Source organism: Rhinichthys klamathensis, unplaced genomic scaffold, assembly GCF_029890125.1.
Source record: "Rhinichthys klamathensis goyatoka isolate OS25496 unplaced genomic scaffold, OSU_Roscu_1.1 h1tg000050l_1, whole genome shotgun sequence".
Classification (NCBI taxonomy): domain Eukaryota; kingdom Metazoa; phylum Chordata; class Actinopteri; order Cypriniformes; family Leuciscidae; genus Rhinichthys; species Rhinichthys klamathensis.
In genome coordinates this window covers 4,004,733-4,029,513 of record NW_026606596.1, presented here as the reverse complement: position 1 = coordinate 4,029,513, position 24,781 = coordinate 4,004,733, and the positions used below count along the sequence as shown (strand labels likewise).

At 38.7% G+C, this 24,781-nt stretch overlaps 1 protein-coding gene across 6 annotated transcripts in view; it reads left to right on the top strand.

Annotated features, from left to right (window-relative positions):
- Window positions 1-20,438, top strand: part of kdm6bb (lysine (K)-specific demethylase 6B, b) — a 31,032-nt gene extending 10,594 nt beyond the window's left edge. For 5 of the 6 annotated variants that reach the window (XM_056247820.1, XM_056247818.1, XM_056247822.1 and 2 more), the window contains 20 exons: window positions 5,307-5,389; window positions 5,499-5,622; window positions 5,757-5,837; window positions 6,947-7,130; window positions 7,237-7,449; window positions 7,670-7,804; window positions 8,034-8,390; window positions 8,696-11,187; window positions 11,645-11,771; window positions 11,986-12,091; window positions 13,666-13,871; window positions 14,231-14,337; window positions 14,453-14,521; window positions 14,661-14,809; window positions 15,548-15,662; window positions 15,773-15,960; window positions 16,072-16,213; window positions 16,300-16,426; window positions 16,520-16,690; window positions 18,767-20,438. In XM_056247820.1, the coding sequence (XP_056103795.1) occupies window positions 5,504-5,622; window positions 5,757-5,837; window positions 6,947-7,130; window positions 7,237-7,449; window positions 7,670-7,804; window positions 8,034-8,390; window positions 8,696-11,187; window positions 11,645-11,771; window positions 11,986-12,091; window positions 13,666-13,871; window positions 14,231-14,337; window positions 14,453-14,521; window positions 14,661-14,809; window positions 15,548-15,662; window positions 15,773-15,960; window positions 16,072-16,213; window positions 16,300-16,426; window positions 16,520-16,690; window positions 18,767-18,790 (5,112 nt within the window). In that variant the 5' untranslated portion in view covers window positions 5,307-5,389; window positions 5,499-5,503 and the 3' untranslated portion in view covers window positions 18,791-20,438. The remainder of the gene's footprint in view (window positions 1-5,306; window positions 5,390-5,498; window positions 5,623-5,756; window positions 5,838-6,946; window positions 7,131-7,236; window positions 7,450-7,669; window positions 7,805-8,033; window positions 8,391-8,695; window positions 11,188-11,644; window positions 11,772-11,985; window positions 12,092-13,665; window positions 13,872-14,230; window positions 14,338-14,452; window positions 14,522-14,660; window positions 14,810-15,547; window positions 15,663-15,772; window positions 15,961-16,071; window positions 16,214-16,299; window positions 16,427-16,519; window positions 16,691-18,766) is intronic. The other variant, XM_056247823.1, reaches the window with a different exon arrangement.
- The last annotated feature ends 4,343 nt before the right edge of the window (window positions 20,439-24,781 follow it).

Genomic DNA, 24,781 nt, shown 5'->3' with positions numbered 1-24,781 from the left:
ATTCCTTTAATGGTCAGGGTTAAAGAGTGCCTTTAACCATGTGTGAGTATGTTTGAAAAGAAGACTTCTTGGAGAGTATGTGAGTTTGTCTTTTTTCTCACATGCTTCCTTTCATCAAAGGTATTTTCTATCAAATTAGTTTGTTCCTAGCTGTCCCTTGGTTAATTAAATCCGCCCCCAAATGTGTCCGGCCTGTTACAACACACATTCCACACACTCTTGATCTGATATAAGCCTCATGTGCGAGAGATAGTCTGTCTCTGTTTATTTAGAGTAATACGAGATATGTGTACATGTCAATATCTGCTTCTCAGATTGGATATCAACTCTTAAACCCACCAACTTTGACCCTAACAGCTGCAATAGCACATCGAGTTTTTAAAGACTTGTCAGCATAAATGGCGCTTCTACCTAAGTGTGACAGCTGATAATGAGAATGTGAGAATAAGACATAGAGACAGAAATCCCGTGAGAATTACTTGGAGAGAAAATGTGGCTGATCATTCGACACAATCACGTTTGTGCGGTTACAACTAGGGTCCCACATCAGCGAACATTGTCTGTTTTACGAGACCGTTGTCTCCACAACAAAGTCCTGCTTGATGTGAAATACGAAAATAAAATGCTTCTTACTGTTTGTGATTTCGAAACTGGATGTCGTTTGCGTCTGAAACTGAAACTGATCAACAAAACCTCAAATCTTCCTGCATGATCTGTGCCATTTTAGACAGTTGTCTATTTTTTGTCTGTAACACCATTTGCGCTTTGCTTTCAAAAAAGAGACACTCGACATATCTAATTCAGTTGTTTAAACAGGAAACCCCTCACAGCTCAGCCTAGCTGCTTTTGTTTACGTCTGCAGTGTGCGTGTTTTTCCCCCGCTGAATATCGAGTCCAAATTTCTCTCATATGTCAGTCAGTAACACAATCTCGATGCTCCCGACAGCAGTGGCGCCCCTATCTTTTCCCTTCCCACTCTTCCTCTGTTTGATTCCTGCTGTTGTTCCCCTCTGCTCTCATGAGATATCGGTTTCAGATGGACAGTCGCCGTAGATTCTTTGTTTTCAACCAGATTCGTGGCTTTAGTTTTGTGAGGAATTTGAGTCAGTCTAGAGGCTATAATAGATTTCAATGTGGATTCTAGACTGTCATACTTTGTTTTAGTTTTTTTAAAGGGGTCATATCATTACATTTTTCTCGAACTTTAAAAAAGAAAGAGGTCTGAAATGAGCATTCATTAAAATTGGGCATCCAAAATGGCTTATAAAATTTCAAATGTCATTCAATAATTTAAGATTATTCTGAAACAACAGAATAAGAAATGTCAAAGAGTAAAATGTGGGAAAGTCTGACCTTGCCAGACCTTGTGTTCTTCCTGGCTCTGCATATCCTTCCCAACATTAGGGAAAAAGGGCAGAAGTTTGTTTAACAAGATCCATAAACCTTTCCAATTTTATGGTTAATGTGGTTCATTTCAGTTTCGGTCACATTGTAAATTAATGTAGGCTCTTATTAAGAAATAGGAAGTGCTAACTAAATTAGAAATCATAACATATACTTGCTGTTAATCATTTCATATGCATAAAAGACAGTTTACATAGTATTCTTAAAGGCACAGTAGCAAAAAAATGGACCGTTTAATTCAGACAGAGAGTAGACCATTCACTAAACATACACAAACTGAAATTATGAGAGTTTTTGTGCAAAGAATTTAACATCATATGTATGCCTCAGAGAGAAAACATGTCATGTGATCCCTGTAGAACTATGATGTAAAAGCAGAATTACTGCGGCTACTCGATTAAATTAAGGAGAGCAAGATATGGGAGGAAAAGAAACAGTGCTGGAAACAGCTGCCTTAGGTCCATTATTTTTCTAATGTAATCTCTCCTTAATCTAAGTGCATGTGTGTGAAGCTGGAGAGGCTCATGAAAGCTTATAGTAAGAGGAAGATTCGCGAGGGGAAGCTCTTCCGATGATTCTCCAACTGTCTGCCTGAATCGCCCCTCATTTGAATGTAATGCAAAGAAGCTGTACTCATCCATCTGTGCGATGCAATGAGGCCTGATAACAGCCACAATCACAATCCACTTAAAAACATGAAGGGAGACACATTTTCATTTGTAAAAGTGAGATATTTTTCAGCAGTGTGTGTATATGAGGTCACAACCACAACTGCACAACAGAGTCACGTTTTTACAGGAAGTCAGAACCACTTCCTTTCCAACGGAACAGTTTGCCGAGTTTCTATGGCTACCTACTTAAGCATTTCATAAAAACGTTAGCATACACAACCCACTCGTGCACGTCAGTCTTGCATCATTGTGTTTTGTATCCTCGCTGGTGGAGGTACTGTACACTGTGAGAGTTGAACTGAACAGGTGTGATATACCTTGATAGGCTTGTGTAATCTGATACACCTCAACCTGTTTGACAGTGCATTGTTGATCTGCTTTGAAATTTGATTACAATGGAATAGGACGCTTACATGAGCGTTGGCAGAACAAAGGAAATTTTTATTGCTCAGAGGTGCTCTTTAGCTCTTCGTTGAAGTATCACCTTTGTCGCTGATGTTTCTTCTAAATTTCCTTATGACAAATAAAAATAGAAACAAACTAGACGATATTGGCTATAAAATGAATGAGGATTGAATAGCTGAGATAATTTGATCCAAGGAGATTGATGAGAAGTGTTTGGGTTTCTATTAAAACATTTTTAATTCTCAACGGTTTCCGAATTTTATTTGAAGTCGCGATGAAATAGTGGGAGCGACAGATCATCCAAGTGAAAAAAATTAAGGGGAAGGGACTTGGTTGAATTCATCAGAACAGTTCGCTGGGTTTCTATGGCAACCTAGATTAGCATTAGCATTTCATATTGCTGCAGATGCGCGATTGTACTTGTTCCAGCGTTGCAGGTTTCATCTTAGCATTGTTACTGATTGTACAGAGCCAGATCTGAATGCAATGTCAATTGTCTGTCGTTTCACTGGAATTTTGAATTATGACATTTAATTAAACCTATGCATGGATGAATCATTCACAAGATAAATATTATGCATTTAAAAAATAAATATAGGGTACATTTTTATGTCATGCTGACTTTAAGCAAAAAATCTTGAGTATCGCAAAGACAATTTGTGAATAAAGTGATGCAGTCACGTGACTTTTATGATGCACATCTAAGAATTTATTCAGTAAACGTGTTTCCATCGTAGTTTATGCGCACATTTTCTTACGTCAATTGAGCGTGTTTTTATGCCCAATTTGGAAATAATATTGCAATATTGCAAAATTCGCATAAAATGATGTGGATTGAAATGCCTATTGTTTAGATCTCTTCTGAAATTTCAGAGGAGACACATGTGACATTTCTAGGCAAAATGTCTCCATGTGTTCTCCATTTAATCGGTTTGCTGTTTATGGGAAACAAGAGCTCTCAATATAAAAGATGTTGTTTGTGTTTTTATGTGCTACGGCAATGTTGTGTATGTGTTGGAAAGAAGCATGCAAATGTTTACCATGCATTATATATCAAGCAAATGTGTCAAAGTTCAAGCGTGTGTTTTAATTAGGTGTATTAAATGTGCTATTATGAGCAGCAAATAAGAGGTGCAACATCCTTTAGCTAACACAAATAGCCCGCAGTTGCTCTGTCCTGATCTGAACCAGAATGCACAACTGGAGTTATACACTATGAGAGTTGAGCTATTCACATACCAGAAAGAACACACATGTCCTCCTTTAACCTCTTGTTATGTTCTTTCCTATGATAAAGGACAGTTGGTGTGGGTGGAGTGGAACATGGGGGGCAGAGATAAAACTAAAAGGAGCCTGTGGATTGCTGCAGATGCTTGAGGTTGAACTTGTTCCAGCGTTGCATGTTTGATCTGTTGCCTTGGTCAAATCTAGAGGAAGCGTTAGTCAGGTGCTAAACAATCTTCAGAGATATGTTAGGTGTGGGTGTTGTGAAGATCAGAATGAGATTTTTGTTTCTTTGACAGTTAAGGACGGACATTGTGTTGTGTTGTGTTGTGCATGCAGCACATTATGCATGGTAGCCACTAGCATGCTATTGAGTTAGCATATTTGTGGCTACCAGAGAGCCATGTTGTCTTTTCTCTCAGGAAACTGATATTGACCATCATTTACAAGAGCACCTCCTGAAGATTTCCTTTCTACTCCCCCCTCCCTCACTTGCTTTCCGTCTGTCTTTATGTTTCTAGCTTCCTGTGTACTGTACTAAGGCAAGCATCACTATTACTATTGCTCACACACTAAGGGTCTGTTCATATCCCTAAACCCTAATCATTATAATTAAACCAGTAACTTGTCCTGCATTGTTTGTGCTACAAGTTGTTCTTCCATTTAGGCCAGAGAAGAACTTGCTCCCCCTCCAACTGAGCCTGGCTTCTCCTCTTTTTTTTTTTCTCCGTTTGTAACCTGATGGAGTTTGGTTTCCTTGCAACTTTCGCCTTTGGCTTGCTGAGTTGGGGTTAAAAGACACTTGACATATTTACCATTATGTTCGATTTGACTGTACTGACACCAACGGATGTGAACAAAACTTGAACTTAATTGAGCTGAATAATGGCACTGTTGTCTAAAGTATAGCTGCTTTATAGCTGAGTTGAGTTTGTTTCACAATTGATGAATTTTGCAGCATTGACACTGTCATTGAACTTATTTAAATCTGCATGGAACTGACTCGAGCTGAATAATGACACTATTGCCTTCTTTTGAGGTGCTTCTAGCTGAACTGAACTCGTAATTGAACTTTACACCGTTATTGAACTGAACTGAATCAACACTAAACTTACTTGATCTGAATAATTATACTTTTTGTCTTCTACAACAGAATTAGAATTTGTCTGATATTTAATTAAGTTTGCATCATGATTCTGTTATTTATTACTGTTTCGAAACAATCTGTATTGTATAAAGCGCTGTATAAATAAAGTGACTAGACGAGAGCAATACCTGTTGGACAATAAAACGGGCGAAAAATCAAATAGATTTACATTAAATGACGATCCGATTAATAGGGATGATAATATCAACAGAGACTTGAAGGTAACTTGAAGGCTCGTTTGACCAGAGAGCATCCATCTAGCGACCATGAAGAATGCCCTAGCAACTGCATAGCATGATTCTATGGTGGCGAGTTTTGCATAGAACATCATCACTAATTTTCCTAAAAAAATGTAGAAGATTACAAAAAACAAGGCATTACGCTTATCATGTCAAATTATAAAGGATGCTTTCAGTTTTATTCATCCTTGTTATTTTATTCTCTTTTTCATGCAGAAAAGCTTGAATTGAAAGCGAGGGAAAGTGTAGTGATCTCTGTTGAGATCTGCAGTGGAGGCTTTCTCAGACTCATCAGTGTGGTGAGTATTCACAGGACGCTTTCTTCTCTCCGCAACAAGGTACAGCACAAGTGAACAACTACAGTAATTGCTTTTGTATGTGTGTGTGTATGTGTTTGTCTTGCCTCAGGCTGAATGTATCACATAGCAGACCAGTATTCTGGACGTAACTCGTGGGACTCCTTCCCCTCTTCTGGGCCGAATCGAGCACCATGGGCCCCAGGCAGCAACCGGCACTGGGCTCCTCCATCCAGGTCTTCTATCCTCCACATACATTTAAAAGCATAACATCTGTTAACTGAGCACTGTTTTATTATGTATAGCTTACATTTTCTTTTTTACTCAATGAGTATTACAGTTTGTAAATCCTCAGTTCTTCTATTTTCAGGTGCAGCGGAGGGAACTATCAATCCCCATCCCAAAACTATACAGCAGGAAGAAACTACCCAAACAAACCTTATAACAACAGGTCAATCCTTTTTTTCTGCTATAATAATATTGACTTGTAAGCCAGTATGTTCAGCACTGATAATAGTCAACACGGTCAATGCTCTTCTGAAACTGCACCGCTTGGCGCTGGTACAGTTGTAGAGTATGCGGTTCGTTTTTGGGGAATATTTATTCAATAATGAATAATTCATAATTAATAATTATTCATACGGGTTTGAACCAGATACTTATACATGTTAAATCGCCCAACGAGGGGGATAATCTGTTACCTGCATCTGTATTTAGAGATGTACACAGACAATTAACCACAAAGGATTATCATTAACTGTATATGTACACATATTTTACAGACAGGTTAAAATTAGCTCAATTGTATATTAGTACTCAATCAAAACGGGTTATGATCAAAATATTAACATATTAATTGTCTAGTATAAATAACTTCTAATGGAATTAATCAAATACCAAATAATCTGTTCGCCAGCGAACTGACCGTACGGTATTCTATCAATCCTCATGAAAGTTATCCTTGTAGAAGGACAAGAAAGGCAATTTCTCAGGCCTCGGGAAACAACCTCACTTTTCCATAAACAAGATACTGTTTAAGTTATCTTTAATTTGCAAGCTAGTAGCTAAGACAGTGTCAGAATTGGTCCTTCCTATCCCAAAAGGCTGGTGGACATAGAATCATACACTTTACTGTAATCTTCTGTATCTGACCAAATCAATTGGACCAATATTATTAAAACGGTACCAAACAAAACATAATAGGAATACAAAGATACATCTTTCTGCATAATTACACATACTTATGTTTCATTTAATACTACGATAAAATCACAGATATCCCACTATGACGTGGGCAAGCAGGTCCACTTAAAAACATCTCAACTATATCTCGGTAAAGTCTTTATATGAGGAGTTTAATGAAAGATTCATGTGTGGGTGTGTGTGTGTGTGTGTGTGTTGGAATGTCTTCAGGGGTGAATCTGCATGCGTGGGGCGCGCAAAGGGGGCCCGGAATCCTTTTGAAGCTTATATTCTAAATAGTACAGATAATATGCAAATGTTCTATTTGAACAGTGCTTTGTGACTGCATGGTTCATATTCCTCTTCATTCATGGACAGACCTCCAGGTTTTAGCAGGGACAGACCCAGAGACAGAGGCATCGGAAAGGAGCAGAGGGTCCCGAGGGGCTGCGGACCAACACAGAACCAGCACCACAACCCAGAACGTTCCACCCTAAATTACAACTCAGGGTGTGGAGGACACCTCTCTAGCAGCAACAATCACGGCAGCCAGCCACACAGGGTGAGGGACTTTCATTTAAATATATAAAGTTTCAGTGCTGTCAGAGATGAGCAAAACACAAAAGAACTTAATTTCCTGTCTGACTTGATGATATTTCCTGTCTTAGTATGGGGGTCCGCACCAGCAGCAGCGTTCCACTGGGCGCCCCCCACAGACCCAGGGAGAGAAGTGGACACAGTCAACTCAGTCCAGGACTTTCCATGGGCCCTCTCTCAAACGTCCAGCACCTCCTCACAATATCTCACCAACTCTCCGTGACCCATCCCCTTCACGGGAGGACTGTCCCAGCAAGAGGAGTAGAAGCATCAGCTCGCACCAGGTCAGCCATGTTCTTTTTAATGTTCATAGACAACTATTATTTACATTTACAATTTTGAATTTCTTAAGGTTTAGGTTAGTTTTTGGTTATAGACGTATATGTCAATAACAAAACTTTTGGTTAAAACACTGTAAAGGGGCAGTAGTCTTTAAGCATCATCTGCTAGTCGGAATGAGAACATCCTTAAGATGTAATGCTTCACCCCTGATAAATTCTGCAGAATTTCCACCCGAGAGATAAATATTTCATCAACCGTCCACCTCCATCACATCCACCTCGGTCCTGGAGCCCAGCATACAAAAGCTCAATGTCCTGGAGCCTGTCTGAGAAGAGGTCTTCCCCCTCTCGCTCTCAGGTAGACCAGTGGTCTCAGCTGTGTTTTTTGTGTAGTTGATTTTCTCTATATACCTGGAAGACAGCAGCTGTTTTAGGAAGGTTTATAACACTATATACACACATGTGAATTAAGACTGTGATTAGGGCTGTAAATGAGTTAAATTGACAGACTCATTACTTTAAATATATAATTTACAATTATATACTTTGTTCTGCTCCTGATCGTCCTTCTTTCTTTTATTTAAAAGGAGTCCAGTCATTCTGTCATGAGAGATCACATCTACAGACCATATTCCCTTCCATCACCACCCAACATTGCCCTAAGCCAGGGGCCCCACAGCAAGAAACCCACCAAACAGGGGCCACCCCATCATCCGGTCCAAGATCATCCAGGCCCCCATCCCCGTGGGGCCAAAGGGGGCTGGGATTGCCCATCACCAGCAAACCTCACCAGTGTGCCTTACAATCAGCAGCACCAGCTCCCTCCACCACAGAGGCACACTGGCCCCTCCAGCAGCCCAGTCACCTCAGTACCTCAGCCCAGATTCAACACAGCACAGCCCGGCTGGAAAACACAGAGCCGCTCGGGAAAACACGGCAACAGCGTGAGTATAAACGAAGGAAGAATTTTTATTTCTGTGACAACTATTCCTTTCAATGTTAAGGCCCGTTTTCAAAGAACTAGTCTCAGCCTCAGACAACACACCCACAGATTGTCTAAGTGGGCGTTCTTCGCCTGAAAGATTTTCTATCAATAGTCAAAAGTCTAGCAGTGTGAGTCAACCAAGTCCACATAAATTAACAGTAAAAGCAGAGAAAATTACATTTCAAAAAGCAAGTCATGTATATTAGGGTGCTCTTTCATATAAGTTTAGACTTGTGACATGTTTGGGCATTTGTTTCTCTACAGGAGATGGGGCGTACCACCTCTAGCCTGGAATCCCAAAAGTCTGAGGGTGGGGACAGAAAACGTCCAAGTGCATCCAAACACATAAGCCGTCAACGGAGTCCCATTCAGCCGTACTGCAGTGCTGAGGGTAGAGTCAGAGATTGCACAGAATGGAGGAACCCAGAGACTGGGTTAAGGAAACATGATCAGAGAGACTCAAATTCTCCTTCTGAGCCCACCACTCAAACCTCAGACAGAGGTCTGAGGGCACAGAGGTCAGAAATGAAGAAGAGCAGACACTCTAAACACCAGACTGAATTCAAATCCATCCACAAGAGCTCCCTCAGCAAGCTGGACACTGAACTATTGAAACACATTCAGGCCAAGAGGAGGCACAAAGATCGTTTAAAGAGGAAGGAGAGAAAGGAAGAAGGAGAGCTGTTAGACACAAAGGAAAGGATAGAGAAAAAACTGGAGGACAGGAAAAAGAAAAAGATGAGGGAAGGAAGAAAAGGACATGATAAGAAAAACATACATCAAAATGGGAGGAAGTTGGGACAGATGAAAAGAAGAGCAAAAAAGGAGAGAAAACAAGGAATGCATAAAGACAGGAAGAGTGAGATGCCCACTTCGAAGTCAGCATCTCCCAATTTAGGAACATTGTATCCCATTGATTCTGGACCTCTCCTGGATGACCTACTGTCTGAGCCACTTCATCTCAGTCACAGAGAGGAAGAGTTCTCTCAACATACGTCAGGGTTTATCCCACCCTGTAAATCTCATGTCAATAATAACCATTGTTCTCCATGCCAGTCAACCCACAAAGCCAATACTAAAGCCTTAGAGGTTGACAACCAATCAGACTCTTCTGAGCCTGACCATGTAGACACTAGCGATGATGACAGTATAGAGACCCAAGATGTTGGTGGGTACAAACCTACTCTTCCTGATAAGCAGGTTTGCAAAGAAGAACCCATTAGAAACAAGGAGGGTGTCCCAGGGTTGCATAGTGCCCCAGACCTTCTCCCGGCTCACTGCACCTATAGCGAGGAGCTCCTTAGGTTGGACCCACCAACAAGCCCACCTGTTCTGAGCTGGCAGGGCTCTCCAGTGTCGGACTTGAGTGATGATGAAGAAGGGAAAGAGGAAGATATGATTGGAGTTCTGAGAAGGCCAGTGCTACAACCTAGTCCAACACACTCATCTCCACTTAGAGACTCAGTGGAGATCAGCACTGGAGTTGACTATTGCCACAGGGATTTGGCCAAGTTGTATGGCATTTCTGAGTCCTCTAAATCCATGGACACTGAGGAAGAGGATGAAGAAAAGAGAGAAGGAGAGCAGAAAGATAGTAGTCCTAATGCCTCAAGAAGCCCTGTGCCCAACAAACCGCACTTGCACCAAATGGACACGTTCAAATCAACAACCTCAGCAATGGGCAGCCATAGATACACTTACAGGGGTGGACCATTTGGTCGGCCTCCCCCAGGTTCTTTAGTTGGGGTGAAATACTCATCATCTCTGTCCTTGGGTCCCGAGATCCACCCTCCAGACCAGCATAGTCCACCTGCCACATCTCCAACAACAGATATCCCAGATCAGGTCACACCACCACAGATCCAGCCCACAGAGAAGGATAAAGAGAGTCAAACGGAGGAAGAAAGAGTGGAAAATGAAGCAAAAGAGGAAGAAATTGCAGGAGAAAAAGAGGAAACTAAGGTGCAGAAGATGTATGAACAAACAGAGACCAAAGTAGCTGAATCAGATAAAGACTTAACCTGCACATCCCTGGAGGAGAAGGAACCTCTGATGTCTCATGCCACCCTGCAGGCAAAATTAGTTCACAGCTGTGAGCTACTACTCGCTCAGAACTCGAGGCCCGTGTCAAAGGCCATGAAAGGCAGCGGCCCCATTTCTACTGAGAGAGAAAATGAACGAGACAGGGTCAGACACAAAGATCAAGTGAGGTCTCATAGAAAAGTTGTTAAGAGCATGAAAGGACAAAATCGTGAAAAGAGGGAGGGAGGAGAGACTAAAAAGAAAACGGTGAAGAAAGGGATTGAGATAAAGGATTCCTGCTCTAAAGGTTCATATGAGCAACTAATGGAAATCAGGACCAAACAGGTTGTCCCAGAAAACCAACAAATTGACATGAAAGATGGAGAATCAGAACTCAAAGAAGTCAAGAGAGAAAAAGAGACAGATGTTAAAAAAGGGACTATGAAAAAAGACACAGTAAAGGTTGACACATCCTCCACAGCATCTGCCAGAACCAGCACACAAACCTCTGTTACTGTGACTCTCTCCGACAGCCCTCCAATTCTAGACCGGGTCAATCTCCTAAATCTGCAGGAGTTGTCTAAAATTCCCTTGAAAGAACTGACGATCCGTTTGGTCAAGGTTGAGAGCGGAAGTCGGCAGACTTTTATCGCCTCAGAGATCGAGCAGAAGAGCATGCCACTCAATGACATCAACATCAGTAATAACGCAGATGAGGTCATTCGAGCCTGCAAGTGAGTTCACGTTTGACCTTTAGACCACAAATGATTCTGGTTGACTTAATGTTATTAGTGGTGCTTGCTAAGGCTAAATGGCTATACGGCTAAACGTCTAAATGCCACTGACTGATTGGAGGGACCTTAGCCATGTCTAAGAACCAGAACATAATAGGCTGTTTTGATTTGGCCCAGTAATCAACCACCTAGCAAAAACTCAAAATACTTAAGCAAAGCATACCAATGTGCTAAAAGCCACTCAGAACACCTTAGCAGCCACACATCGCTACCCTAGCAACATTCACAACATACTACCATCATAACCGCATATTTACCAAACTAATCAAATTATTATTATTATTATTATGACTTTGATGGGGAATATGAATCGTGTCTCTTACTTTAGTTTTTCTCTGTTCTTTCTTACTACTTCCTGAATTTACACATACACCTACTCTCTCTATTTCTGTGACAGAGGGGCAAATGTCAACAATAAGTTTCGGGAGTCGTACCTGCTCCCAGCGTTTTCAGTGAAGCCTGTCCTGTCCAGCGAGACTCCTATTCCCAGAGAGAAATTGAACCCTCCAACCCCAAGCATTTATGTGAGTTCTGGCCAATCAGTTTTATTGATGTAATTTCTCGATAATATGCTCTGTCAGACATTAGTTTATATGGATATGTTAGAGCTCTACATGAGGAAAAAAAGGCAAGATTGTTGTTGTAACAAAAAACAACAATAACTATTTAAGCTGTCTGTTTGATTGTGTCACAGTGTGCTATTCTTACTTTGTGTGTATGTTTTTGTATTTTTTTTAGCTGGAGAGTAAAAGGGACGCTTTCTCTCCCGTGCTGCTGCAGTTCTGCACAGACCCTAAAAATGCTGTCACTGTCATCAGAGGACTGGCTGGATCCCTCCGTCTCAGTGAGAAAACATAATCTCTCAAACACACACACACTCGTTTACAGACCAAAGACAGAAGAAAACAGGAAGAACTTTAAGAGACAGCAACTTGCCAGTAAAGACTCTGTCACAGCAACAACAACAAAAAAGTCCTGGAAACTTGGATTTAATAAACTAATTAATTACAAAAGTACAAAAAGTTAATGTTTTTTACATTTATTGATTATATAATAATTTTACAATTTTTGAAAGGCTTTTATAATTACCCAGGCAAACATTTCTTATTGTCAGTGTTGAATTTTTTTTTTCAGGATTCTTTGATGAATAGAAAGTTTAAAAGAAATATTTTATAACATTATAACTGACTTTAAAGGCACAATATGTAAGTTTTTTTTTTATCCAAAAACCACAAGAACAATGTTTAAATCCAGAAAAATCAGCAATTTTATCTAGTGTAACGACCCTTGTCATTGATTCCCCTGTCAATGACGCCATACCTGCATTATCCTCAATTTCCGGTTTTACTTGCGTAGAAACCATGGAAACACCAAAAACCCTATAATATATCATGCGTTTTATTTGACAGGTGAGCAACTGTTTGGATACATTTATCAACAGAAAACTAATCATTGTTGTAATAGCTCAACAACATCTCGTTTTCTTGATTCACCGTGAGTACCATGTTTGTACCATGTCTCAGACACAACACTATTTTGTCAAGTGGCTAACATGGCGTAATCAGAAAGATCTTTATTTGTAGTAATAGAGCATTTTCTTAATCATACAATATATTTTAAAATTAACTACATGCCATTTAGCAACTCAAGTCATCCAGCTTTATTAATATATTATAATATCGCTCTAGCTTACTGCAATGTGTAACAAATATCTCAGCAGCCACCTAGCGAACGCACAGAGTAACGTTATAACATAACTTTCAACACACTCAAATGTATTTTAGTATGATTGTTCTGACCAAGTAAAACAGCACTGCATTACCCCACATTCGCATGACTTATATGACTGAAGCTCCACTGCTCTCAATGCGACTCCAGTGTGTCGCGCAGGTATCTGTCTCTCAATAGCATTCGCTCCAGTGACCTCGTTCCACTCTTAAGGCTCTCGGCCCGCCGTGCTTCATACCACAGTAGTGTTAATAAAACTTTAATACATTAGCTCATCCATGAACATGATTTCTGCCTGAGTCCCATCGGATTGCTTTCCATCGGCTGTAGAGGTGAAGATGACAACTGCCACGATTCCACGCTCATTCACGGTGTCATCAAGCTACGCCTTGGTTTTGAATAAACAACCTCTAGTGGCCAAACTTGCATACCGTGCCTTTAATACTTTCATTCAGCAAGAACGTATTAAATTGATCAAAAACGACATTAATTTCTTTAAAAATAAAAATAAATCTTATTGACCCCAAACTTTTGAACAGTAGTGGATGTACACTCATCAATCATTGGATATTGTGTCATTTTTATCAGGACCTAATTGTTGGACCTAAAATGCACATCCAATTCATGATGAAATTCTAATAGGAATCTTTTAGAATTTTTCTGACCATGACTTTCTTGTCTTTCTGGTAGACCTGGGTCTGTTCTCCACTAAATCCCTAGTGGAGGCCAACTCCGAGCATGCAGTGGAGGTGAGGACTCAGGTGCAGCAGCCGGCGGACGAGAACTGGAACCATTCAGGATCCGCTCAGACCTGGCCCTGTGAAAGTAGCAGATCTCACACAACCATTGCTAAATATGCACAGTACCAAGCATCCAGTTTCCAGGAGAGCTTACAGGTAGGCACAGTTACTAAGACCGCCTTATCGATATCAGACAACAGGGCTATCTCACACTTAACTGGAGTCACATCTCCTAAGTGTGAGACAGTCTAGACGGGAAAACACCGTGATGATGGCAAACCGGTGTGCCTCACCCCGAAAAGTCATATTCTATGAAATGACTAATGATTACGTGTAGTGTCCCTTCTCCTTCCCTTAGTGGAAGGTTATTGCAGTTTGATGATGCTGAATGTCCAGGCAATCGCCTGGAGGTGTTAGGTACCCACAGCCACAATCGCTATAATGACACAGGCACACACCCCCCACTCAAAACAAACAAATTTAAGATGAAAGTAACATTCTTTTTTTATTTTTAGGAAGAGAAAGACAGTGAAGATGAAGATGAGGAAGACAAATCGGAAAACAAAAATGTGACAAAATCCAACTTACAAGTCAACATTGGGTCTTCTGTCACCACAGCCAGGTAAAAGGTTAAAATATCACTCCGCAATGCATAGATTGCTATTACCAGGCCCAGATGGAATTGTATTTATTTATTTTTATGATCCACTGTCTCTTAAAATGTTCTTTTTTAATAGCTCAGAGCAGAAGACTGTTGGAAAAATCATCAAATTTGGGACCAACATTGACTTATCTGACCCAAAACGGTGAGAGAAGTTCACTTTGATATCACTGGTACATTAGTTGACAATCGTCCATTAAATAATGTTGGATAGATTTTCTTTTTATGAGTGCCATTATTTCTTGCATTGGTGTGAGTAAAGGATTGTGGGTACTTGTCTTCAGGTGGAAGCCCCAGCTGCAGGAGCTGTTGAAGTTGCCTGCGTTCATGCGAGTGTCGTCCAGTACCAACATGCTGAGTCACGTTGGTCACACTATACTGGGTATGAACACAGTCCAGCTTTATATGAAGGTCCCTGGCAGCCGCACACCAGGTCAGTGTACGCACACATGATGAGACCCCTAACTTGTTTAGAAATAGGACATTATTAAAGGGATAGTTCACCCAAAAAGAACGTCAGTAACCAAACAGTTGATGGGACCCCATTGACTTCCGTTGTATTTTTTCCCCCATACTATGCAAGTCAATGGGGACCATCAACTGTTTGGCTACCCATATTCTTCAAAATATATACTTTTGTGTTCAGCAGAAGAAATAAATTCATACAGGTTTGGTGAGTAAATGATGACAGAATTTCTGAGTGACTTGTCCCTTCAAAATGTATTTATCAGGTTGTTTTCCTTGTGAAGTTGTTTCGTGAAGTTTGACTGTTTTTCAGAAGTTTGGTTTCATTGAGAATAAAAAAAAACTTCTCACACTCTCCCAAACACACACAATAGTATCATAGATAAATATTTAAATTTATTTTTTAAAATAGATGTCATGTTCATTATCAGTAGAGTGTAGTGATTTTTCATTATTATACAAAATATGACTTGCAATATTTTGTGAAATGGGACCTGGACTAGTATAGTATAGTATAGTATAGTATAGTATAGTATAGCATAGTATAGTATAGTATAGCATAGTATAGTATAGCATAGTATAGTATAGTATAGTATAGTATAGTATAGTATAGTATAGTATAGTATAGTATAGTATAGTATAGTATAGTATAAAATAAAACAGCACAACCCTTTTTTAAAAATGAAATTCTGATTTCTCTCTATAGGACATCAGGAAAATAATAACTTCTCTTCAGTGAACATCAATATTGGCCCTGGAGACTGTGAGTGGTTTGCTGTTCATGAACACTACTGGAAAGCCATCAGTGACTTCTGTGAAAAGTAAGTTTTGGATCACACACACATTATTTCAGATTTTTTATGGCTTAGTATGACATTTTAGATGACAAATATATTAAAATATAAAGCTATGTGTCTCTTCTGTGTGTTAGGCATGGCGTGGACTATCTGACAGGCTCATGGTGGCCAGTTCTGGAGGACCTGTACCGTTCAAACATCCCTGTGTACCGCTTCATTCAGAGACCAGGTGACCTTGTGTGGATCAACGCTGGCACTGTGCATTGGGTCCAGGCCGTGGGGTGGTGCAACAACATCGCCTGGAACGTGGGCCCTTTAAACGGTGAGTCAGTAGGAGGCGCCAAAGACATTTGTTAAGCATTTACTGTAAATATATTTGACACATGCTTCGTATCAGGACTTTGTTTTCATTATATGCCCTTTGTCTTCCCAGCCTATCAATACCAGCTGGCTCTTGAGCGCTTTGAGTGGAACGAGATCAAGAAAGTCAAATCGATCGTCCCTATGATCCACGTGTCCTGGAATGTTGCCCGCACAATCAAGGTCACAGACCCAAACACATTCAAGATGATCAAGTGAGTGCGGTGTTGAAATTTTTATATCAGTGAGACCTACTTGAAATGATTTTATAGTTCCACCTCCTTCTTATATTCTCTTTTAGACATTGTCTCCTCCAGTCCATCAAACACATTCAGATTTTGAGGGACCAGCTGGTGTCTATAGGGAAGAAGATCTCCTATCAGAGCAGAGTGAAGGATGAGCCAGCGTATTACTGCAACGAGTGTGATGTGAGGACCACAAGACACAATGACGGCAAATCAGTGAAATCCTGTCATGATACATTGCATTTTCTTAATGTGTCTGTATGCATGTGTGCACAGGTGGAGGTGTTTAACCTGCTGTTTGTGACCAGTGAGAACAGCAGTAGGAAGACGTATGTGGTTCACTGTGAGGACTGCGCCCGGGAGAGGAGCCCCAGTCTGACCGGGGTGGTGGTGCTAGAGCAGTACCGCGTCGATGAGCTGATGAACACATATGATAGCTTCATCCTGGTAAGACAAACACTATCAGACACAATAATACACGTGTAATATATAATCATTTTTTATTTTATTTTATTTTTTTAAAGGCTATTTCATAATGAACAATAGAATTTCTAATATATTTGTGAAATAATAAAATAACCAAAAATATGTACACACACTATGGGTGTAACGATACACGTATTCGTATTGAACCGTTCGGTACGAGGCTTTCGGTTCGGTTTTCGGTACGCATTTTTAAACCGAACGGTTCGTTGGACTATTTTGCCTGCCGACCAAAATTTCGTTATTTCAAATGTAGGCGCGTTTGGCGCGTCATAATGTGAGAGACGCTGGCGTGACCACAACCTTGCCCAACATCAAATGGCAAATGTAATGTAAGCGGAACGAAACTGAGCCACTCGTTATTGTGTGGTTGACGGACCGTTTATCAGTTTGGACCAATGCAGCGCGAGCCGATCTTAATCAAGCAGCACTGTTACTACACAGCAAGAAACATTCACATTTCTCCGTTATTAACGGATCAAACAGCGCTGACGTGGAAACCAGGAAGAAACATTGTGCCATGAACGAAGTATTCAGTGTCCACAGGTCAGCAACATTCACCATGGATTTACTGTAGTAACACTACTAACTGCAACCATGGGAGTTTGGCAGGAATAGTAGCCTAGGCTCTAGACCCCTTTAACGCCGACGTCACAGTTACGTCACGGCGCTAGCTGGAGGAAAAACAAATGGACATTTGGAGGCGGCTAATACAAACCAGCACAGATTCGGCTACATAATAAGGAGCTTAAATTATTATTATTATTATTATTAAATGTCATCTTGTTGTGTTGTTGGGTGCAAGAATCAATGAAAAATGAATATGCTGTATCTGGACATTTTTATTTCTAGAAAATATTCACATCATTAAAATCGCACCGTAATGTCACTCTTTACATTGTTGTCTTCTTGGCGCTGGCTAGGCAGAACTGCGGATCGTACCACACAAGTCTTGTACATGACCATTCAGCACATAGTTATAGGCATCTAAAGATTTATATGCCCTCAGTTTCTCTATCGGATAGGTGTAGAAGTCGTCAGGCCACTCAACCGGAGGTAACGTTTATCCTGTCAGATCGTCCATCCATTGAGTGAGCGTGTAACGTTACGGGTCAGCCAATCTGGTTCCGTCCGTTAAAATTAACTTTTGCAAATAACAATCGCGGTCCTGGACACTGAGTGACCTTGCACATTAAGATAAAATCGGATTTTCTCCAGTCATTGTTAAAAAACAAGCTAACAACACTTTAATTTTGTCCAAGGAGCTGTTTTGTTTTATATGCTCCTAAGCATAGTCAAGTATAGCTCCATCATTGCTCAAAGTAAAAAAATATCATACTTTATGATGTTGGTTTTAATAAAAATATAATTAAAAAAATTCAATCAAGGAAATTTCTCTGGCATTTCTTTCTTTTTGCTGTATCGAACCGTACCGAACCATGACACAAGTGTATTGTATCGAACCGCCGTGAGTTTTGTGAACCGTTACACCCCTAACACACACACATATATAAATATATATATATATATATACATACATACATTTATAAAAATTTCAAAAATGTGACTTGGACTTTTTAAATAGGCTTCATTTTCATTATGCTAAATAGAATTTATAATTATTTATAATATTTTAGTAACATATGACCTAGACATTTTAAATAAAGTATCAACATGTAATGATATTTTTAATTATTTATTTCTTTTAAAAATAGGCTTCATTTTCAGTATTCAAAATTATATATTTTTTAAATGGACATAGACATGTTAATAATAAAATAAACAATCATTATATATTATTTTATTTAAAAATAGGCATAATTTTCATTCGTGACCTGGTCCAAATGTGACCTGGACATGCTTAAATAAAAATTATAATAATAAAAAAAATTATTGACATGTTTAAAATAAAATAATCCATCAACGACTGCTTTCTAGATATCAGCAGTCACTAACCACTATAATACCGTGTACATTTTACACCTGTAAATTAAAATTATTTCCACAAACATTTCTAACGCACGAGTTTTCTCTTCCCAGGCTCCAGTTCCGTGCTGTAGGTGAACTTGATGTCTGAAACTACACAGCCATAACCAAATCTCCCACCTTCCTGCCCCAAATCAGCGGCACAAACCTTTCATTCATTTTTTTTTTTTTTTTACCAAAACCACTACTGCAGACTTACAGAGCAGCCAATCAAATCGCTGTTTACTTCACATTGTTTACAATACTATCAGCAGATGTCTCTCCAGCTCAGTCGTCTTCCCCTCAGCCAGCTACTGACGGGACATCTGATAGTTCTCATGTTCCTGATTATAGAATGACCAGGGTGGTGCTACATCATTGGACTCTAACAATAACGTGTAACTTGGCTATCAGGTCACCCATCCAAAATGGATAACTGCTGTGATTCCTTTTATAAAATAAAAAAAAAGTCAACTTGCCGAACATGTGCATTAATTCAGGTACTGATGTAGTTTAATTTTTTTATGCAAATGGAAGACGATTTCACCAGTCCAGTTATTATATGTCTGGTTTATCTGAGTGGTGCTTTGATACAACGTATATAACAGCATGGAATTCATTTCTTTTGGAGCTGATGACCATTGCAGTGGCATTACATTTTTTTTCTTTTCTGTTTCGGTCGTGTCATATTTACTACAAGTCTGACCTTTGTAAATGGTATTTGCATATTTTACTGGGTGCTATTTTTTTTAAGTTGTCAAAGGTTTTCAGAAAGAAAAAAAACAACTTTTTTAACAGTCTAGATTAACACCATTTGGGCCTTGTGATATGCATTTAGACAAAAGGTGATTTCATGGTATTTGATTAAGTAAATAATGACATTTTCTTAAAGCATTAAAATAGGTTTTTCCAAAACAAAATACGGGTTTAATCTAAAACGTATTTGATTGCATTTGTCTGGAAAACCTTATGTGTGTTAAGTGAATCTTTTCTTGTACAACTCGAAAAAAAGTAAAAAAAAAAATCATTCCTGCAAACTTGTGGCTTTTGATGCATTTCTCAATCCGATTGATTTTATCCTTTTATTTGATTTTCTGAATTAGAATTTTTGAATCATAATTGAATTACTCTGTTTTTTATTTATTTACTTGACTTTTCCTTTTGTATTTATTGATAGTTTGTGATGCTTCATACGTATTTTGTAAATCTTTCTGTTGTGCTGATGTGGTGAGGCTTACGGGGGAACGTCTGATTCAAAATGGTGCTGATCCCCCTTCCCCTCCCGGGTCTCTCTGTCTGTATAAATGATCTGTAGGTTTGAAAACATGAATTTAATCTCACAAGTTGGTGCTTAGAACAGAGTCAGTACACTTTTATGAACTGAATGTCTTTGTACTGTATATTTAACACATTAAATATGTTTGCTTTACATGAGGTACAGGATATTGTGACACGTGTATGATTCCAGTCATCCTAGCTGTTATGATTATAATGAGCTTTCTGATTCGTATCATTATTGATGAATTTCAGATTGTTGAGAGTTTTTCAGATTTGCGTTCCATCGATACCTCTCAGAGTTTGTTTTCAGGTTCATTGCCATTTTTGTTTGTTTTACTGTATAAAAATAAAATAAGAGAAAAAACATTAAGGATCTGAGCCAGACTTGTCTAAAACATATTGTGATTTTTGTGTGTTATACCTGATATAATGATAACTATAAAAAAAAATAAACATTCTGATAAATTCCCATCTGTTTACGTGTGGGTTATTTCTGGATTGTGTGTGGAAGTGTATTAGAGGAAGGGTACAGATTCACAGTCTCCTGTCTGCGTCTGTCTGGGGAGTGGAAGTGGAGGCCTGGAGAGGTCATGGGACAGGAGTAATGTTTCTGCGACACCTCAGCGCTCTCTGCGGACTTTACTGCGGAAATCCTGGCTCCAAGGACAGGAAGACAGGTTTTCCTCTTTTATGACTCGCAGGATATATCTCGTTTTCCATCGTCTCTCCACACTTAACTCGTATATTTCACCAGCACCCCTTTTATCTCTCTCTCCTGATAATCCACTGCTGTGAATAAACAAATAAACAACTGTAAATAGTTTATTTACTTACTGATAAAGTCATCGTCCTGTTTTCACCCCTATCAACTCAATATCTTCTCCAGTTCACTCTATCACAGCTGGTGGGTCGTGACCTGAAAATGTTTTGCTGGTCTGTTCTGATAAAGTCAAACAGCGGGGAACAAAACAATGCTGAATGTGAATAATAATGCAACTAACAATGTAATAGTTTAATATTATATTTTAAAAAAAATCCTCTGCTAAACTGAATGCTATTTTACTAACAACATAATGACATTTACATGATTAGTGAATACATCATCAATCCTTCTTCCAAAACTTGTTTTTGTCTTACCCTGATTCACTATGGTAACGTTAAGCCTATTATAAGTGTTTATATTTTAGACCTAGCAGAGATTGTTTTTCACGTGAAATTGCGTGTATACATACGTGTGCGTGTCTCGTCATATCCGTAAATAGAGAAGAGTTTCTCCGGCATAGGTTAGTTTTTTCACAACGAGCGAGAAGCTTGACATCACGCTGACTGCCAGATTTACTAAAGAGGGGGAATTCGCGTGAGAGCGCAATAACAAGAAAGTGCCGATGGGAATGGAAAGTTTAGCACGTAATCTACTGACGACATGAAATTAGAGAATTCAGATGTAGGCGGATCATTTCCATTATGACCCACTTAATCTACCAAGAGCAGCGCAAATTAATATCTGGTTTAAGACATGCTTTTTGGGCGGTAAATAATGGCGCAAATACCAGTAAATTGACTGGCGCAAACCTTAGTAAATCACCTTGCATGATTCATTTAAATACTCTCCTCCCATAAACTTTGCGTCTGAAAGGGAAACTGCTAAAAATTCATATGCAATAAGATGCAAAAAGACAACGAAACACAGTTTGTAATAAAACAAGAATCAACATTGGCTTGGCTTTTCGGAGATGGTGAGAACTTTGAAATGTTGTAAAAGTGACGCGGAGATGGCAGTGAGTACGATTTTTTATTGAACAGATTGCCATAAGTAGCTCTCTAACAGAGTTGATTGTAAAGTATTATTGTGAATGGCCATTTCATTATGGTTGTTGTAGCACTGTGCTGGAATTTATTTTCAAGGAAGTACTATGTTTATTAATGGGTATAACTCCAGTATATGTTTTCAGCTAGTCAGCTTGAGATCCTTTTCAAACTGGTTATATCTCTTAAGCCTAGTAGTGTTTTATGAGCAGTAGAATGACCATATTCATCCGCACAGTCACGCAGAACCAAAGCACAACCAAAACAATGTTCTTCCACAAAATGCATGAAGTTCTTTTTAACCACTGGAGGGCCATAGTGTACCTTTAAGTATTATCTTATATACTATACTTACCTATATACTATCTTATTTTCTTACTTTAGTTTAGTTTTATCTGATATTATATTAGTCATATATGAATTATTGTTATAACAGAATACTTCCTGATTATAACATTGAAACATTTTCTGCAAAGCTCCATTTACAATATGTAAAAAAAATTGTTGTTTTTGTACACTAAACAAATTTGATCGGCATTTGATTTGGGCCCTGAGGAAAAAAATTCCAATATCTCACTCAAAAACAAAGCCAATCTGCCCTCCGCTGAAATCTCCAGAAAACATCCTCCCGGAGCCCTGTGTCCTGACAGCTCTGACACGTCCTGAGAGATGTTGAACAGACATGAACTCCCCTCGCTGGAGCTGCAGCTGAACTCAAGGCAAAGTGGGAAACATCATACAAAGGGCCAACTGTTTTAGAGAGCCCTCAGTGGTATAGACATAAGTGTAAGCCTTTACTACCCTTTATTTCATATTTGTTTTATAGGCCTACTTTAACTCATCAGGGGAAATAGCTTTCTTAATCTCTTTCTGTGCCACTGGAGTTTCCTCGATCTCTTTCATATTTCTCATGTTTTTTTTATATGCCCCTTAACCGTGTTAAATATTTTCTTCAGGACAGAAGGAGTCCTTTTATTGTGCTTGAGATGCTTGAGTGTCTGATTCTTTTTTACGAGTGTGAGTTTTTTTCTTTTGAAAGTGAGCTTCATTCATTCAAGCTGTCCATTTACTCACAATACCAAGTATTGCATTAAGAAAATGCAGAAATGTGTTCTTTATGTAACTGTTAAATCATAAAATATGTCAGTTTTGTAGGATGACGTGCTTCTAAAGATCTTTCCAGTGGTCTTCAAAGCACAAATAAAAATGCAATTGCATCAGAAAAAAAGCACAGACTGTCATGGCATGCGCTGTAAAAAAAAACAGATTTTGAAGTTGTAAATAAAACAAAGATTATTGGAGAACATTTTGCAAGAAAATACTATTTGAATCTTTCTACTTCAAATAAAAAATAGCTAACAATTTCTGAGAGAAATGTGTTTTAAAGTAAATCCTACACCAACACTCTTTTGTGGAGTGTGTAACATAAGTCCAGGTCATATATCTTCTCATTGGGCAAAAAAAAAAAAAAAAAAAAAAAAAAAAAAAAAATATATATATACTCCTGGATAAGACTACGCCCCCCACCCATCACCCCAAAATGCCCCAGCCAGAGCAGTGTGGGGCCAAAAAGAGAAGTGGGAGTGGAGAGATATAACTGAGTTACCAAGGCAGGACATCTTCGTCAAAGGAAGGAAAGAGCAGTGCAGGAAAGGAGGAAGAGAAAAGGCTGAAATAGAGGAGTGACCGTTCCATAGAGGTCAGTTTCACACAGAGCCAGTGGAGATACTACAGGCGGACATGAAAACTATTTAAATATAACGTATAATAATATAAAGACCTATATAATCATCTCAGCCAGTCTTTGAAGGATTTGTCTGTTTCGTTGAGGAAAGAAAATTATAAGAAAAGGGAAAAGTTTTTCTGCAGGAGGAAAGGTGGTTTTTGAGGGAACGGACAACCTACTCTATGTAAGTAGAAGATATGGGACTTTTTGAACTTGTGCAAATAGCACTGTTTCATGATTTTTAAGCATATTTTTTAAATGTATATGATTTTTAAAAAATGTATGTATGCATATAGATTTTGGGCTTTGTATTGGTTTTGAACTTATGCAATTAGCACTGTTTCATGATTTTCTTATGGACATATTTTAATATATATGATTTAAATGTTTATTTCTGTTTGCATATTTAAATATGCAAATATATAATGTGAATTTTTTTATCATTCAGGCTTTGGATAAATAGAACACAAAGGTCTTTCAGTATTATGCATTAAGACCTGGTATCTTGGAGCCATGTTAAATATTTACATTTAATCATTTAGCAGCCGCTTTTATACAAAGTGGGGGGAAAAAACTATAAAAAATATAGTCTCAATCTAAAAAGTGTTTTCAATACACCAATGATAAACACTGCAATTCATAGATTAGCTCAGTTTATGCTGTTCTTTTTTCCTGGCATATCTATTGACTTTAATTCCCTAAAGACAGTCTATGTCCTGTCAAAATCCCCTTGATATATTTTGTGGAATTTCCTGATATTCGGAACCCTGAATCAGAATGTAAGAAAAGTCGTGGTGGTGATTTAATCTTGGAAAATGTACAAAATCTTGCACTAAAATCACTTCTAAAAAATTAAATATAAATAAAACATGTTACTATATTAAAACGAAAAAAAACATCAATAAATAATCAAATAAAATATTAAAATAACTTCCCACCATCACTTAAACGGATTAATACCGTTTGCAGAATTAATAAAAATAAAGAATATAAATGTAGAGTCTTTCGGTAATATTGTCACTTAATAAAAACACAAGTGATGTAATGGTGATTGTTTGGGAAAGGTTTTTAAATCAAGGTCTCGATAACATCTGAACTATTAATGGCAGAGTGATATCATACTTGTATTCACTAAAAAGTGGGCGCACTCCAAATAAACAACATCTGTCTCTAACATCTGTCATCAATGCTACTACTCAATGCGTATTTTTGATCAAAAGGACTAAACAGCATAAATCAAGGGAACATTTTTATTTTCCTGACATTCACTTGCTTAAGTG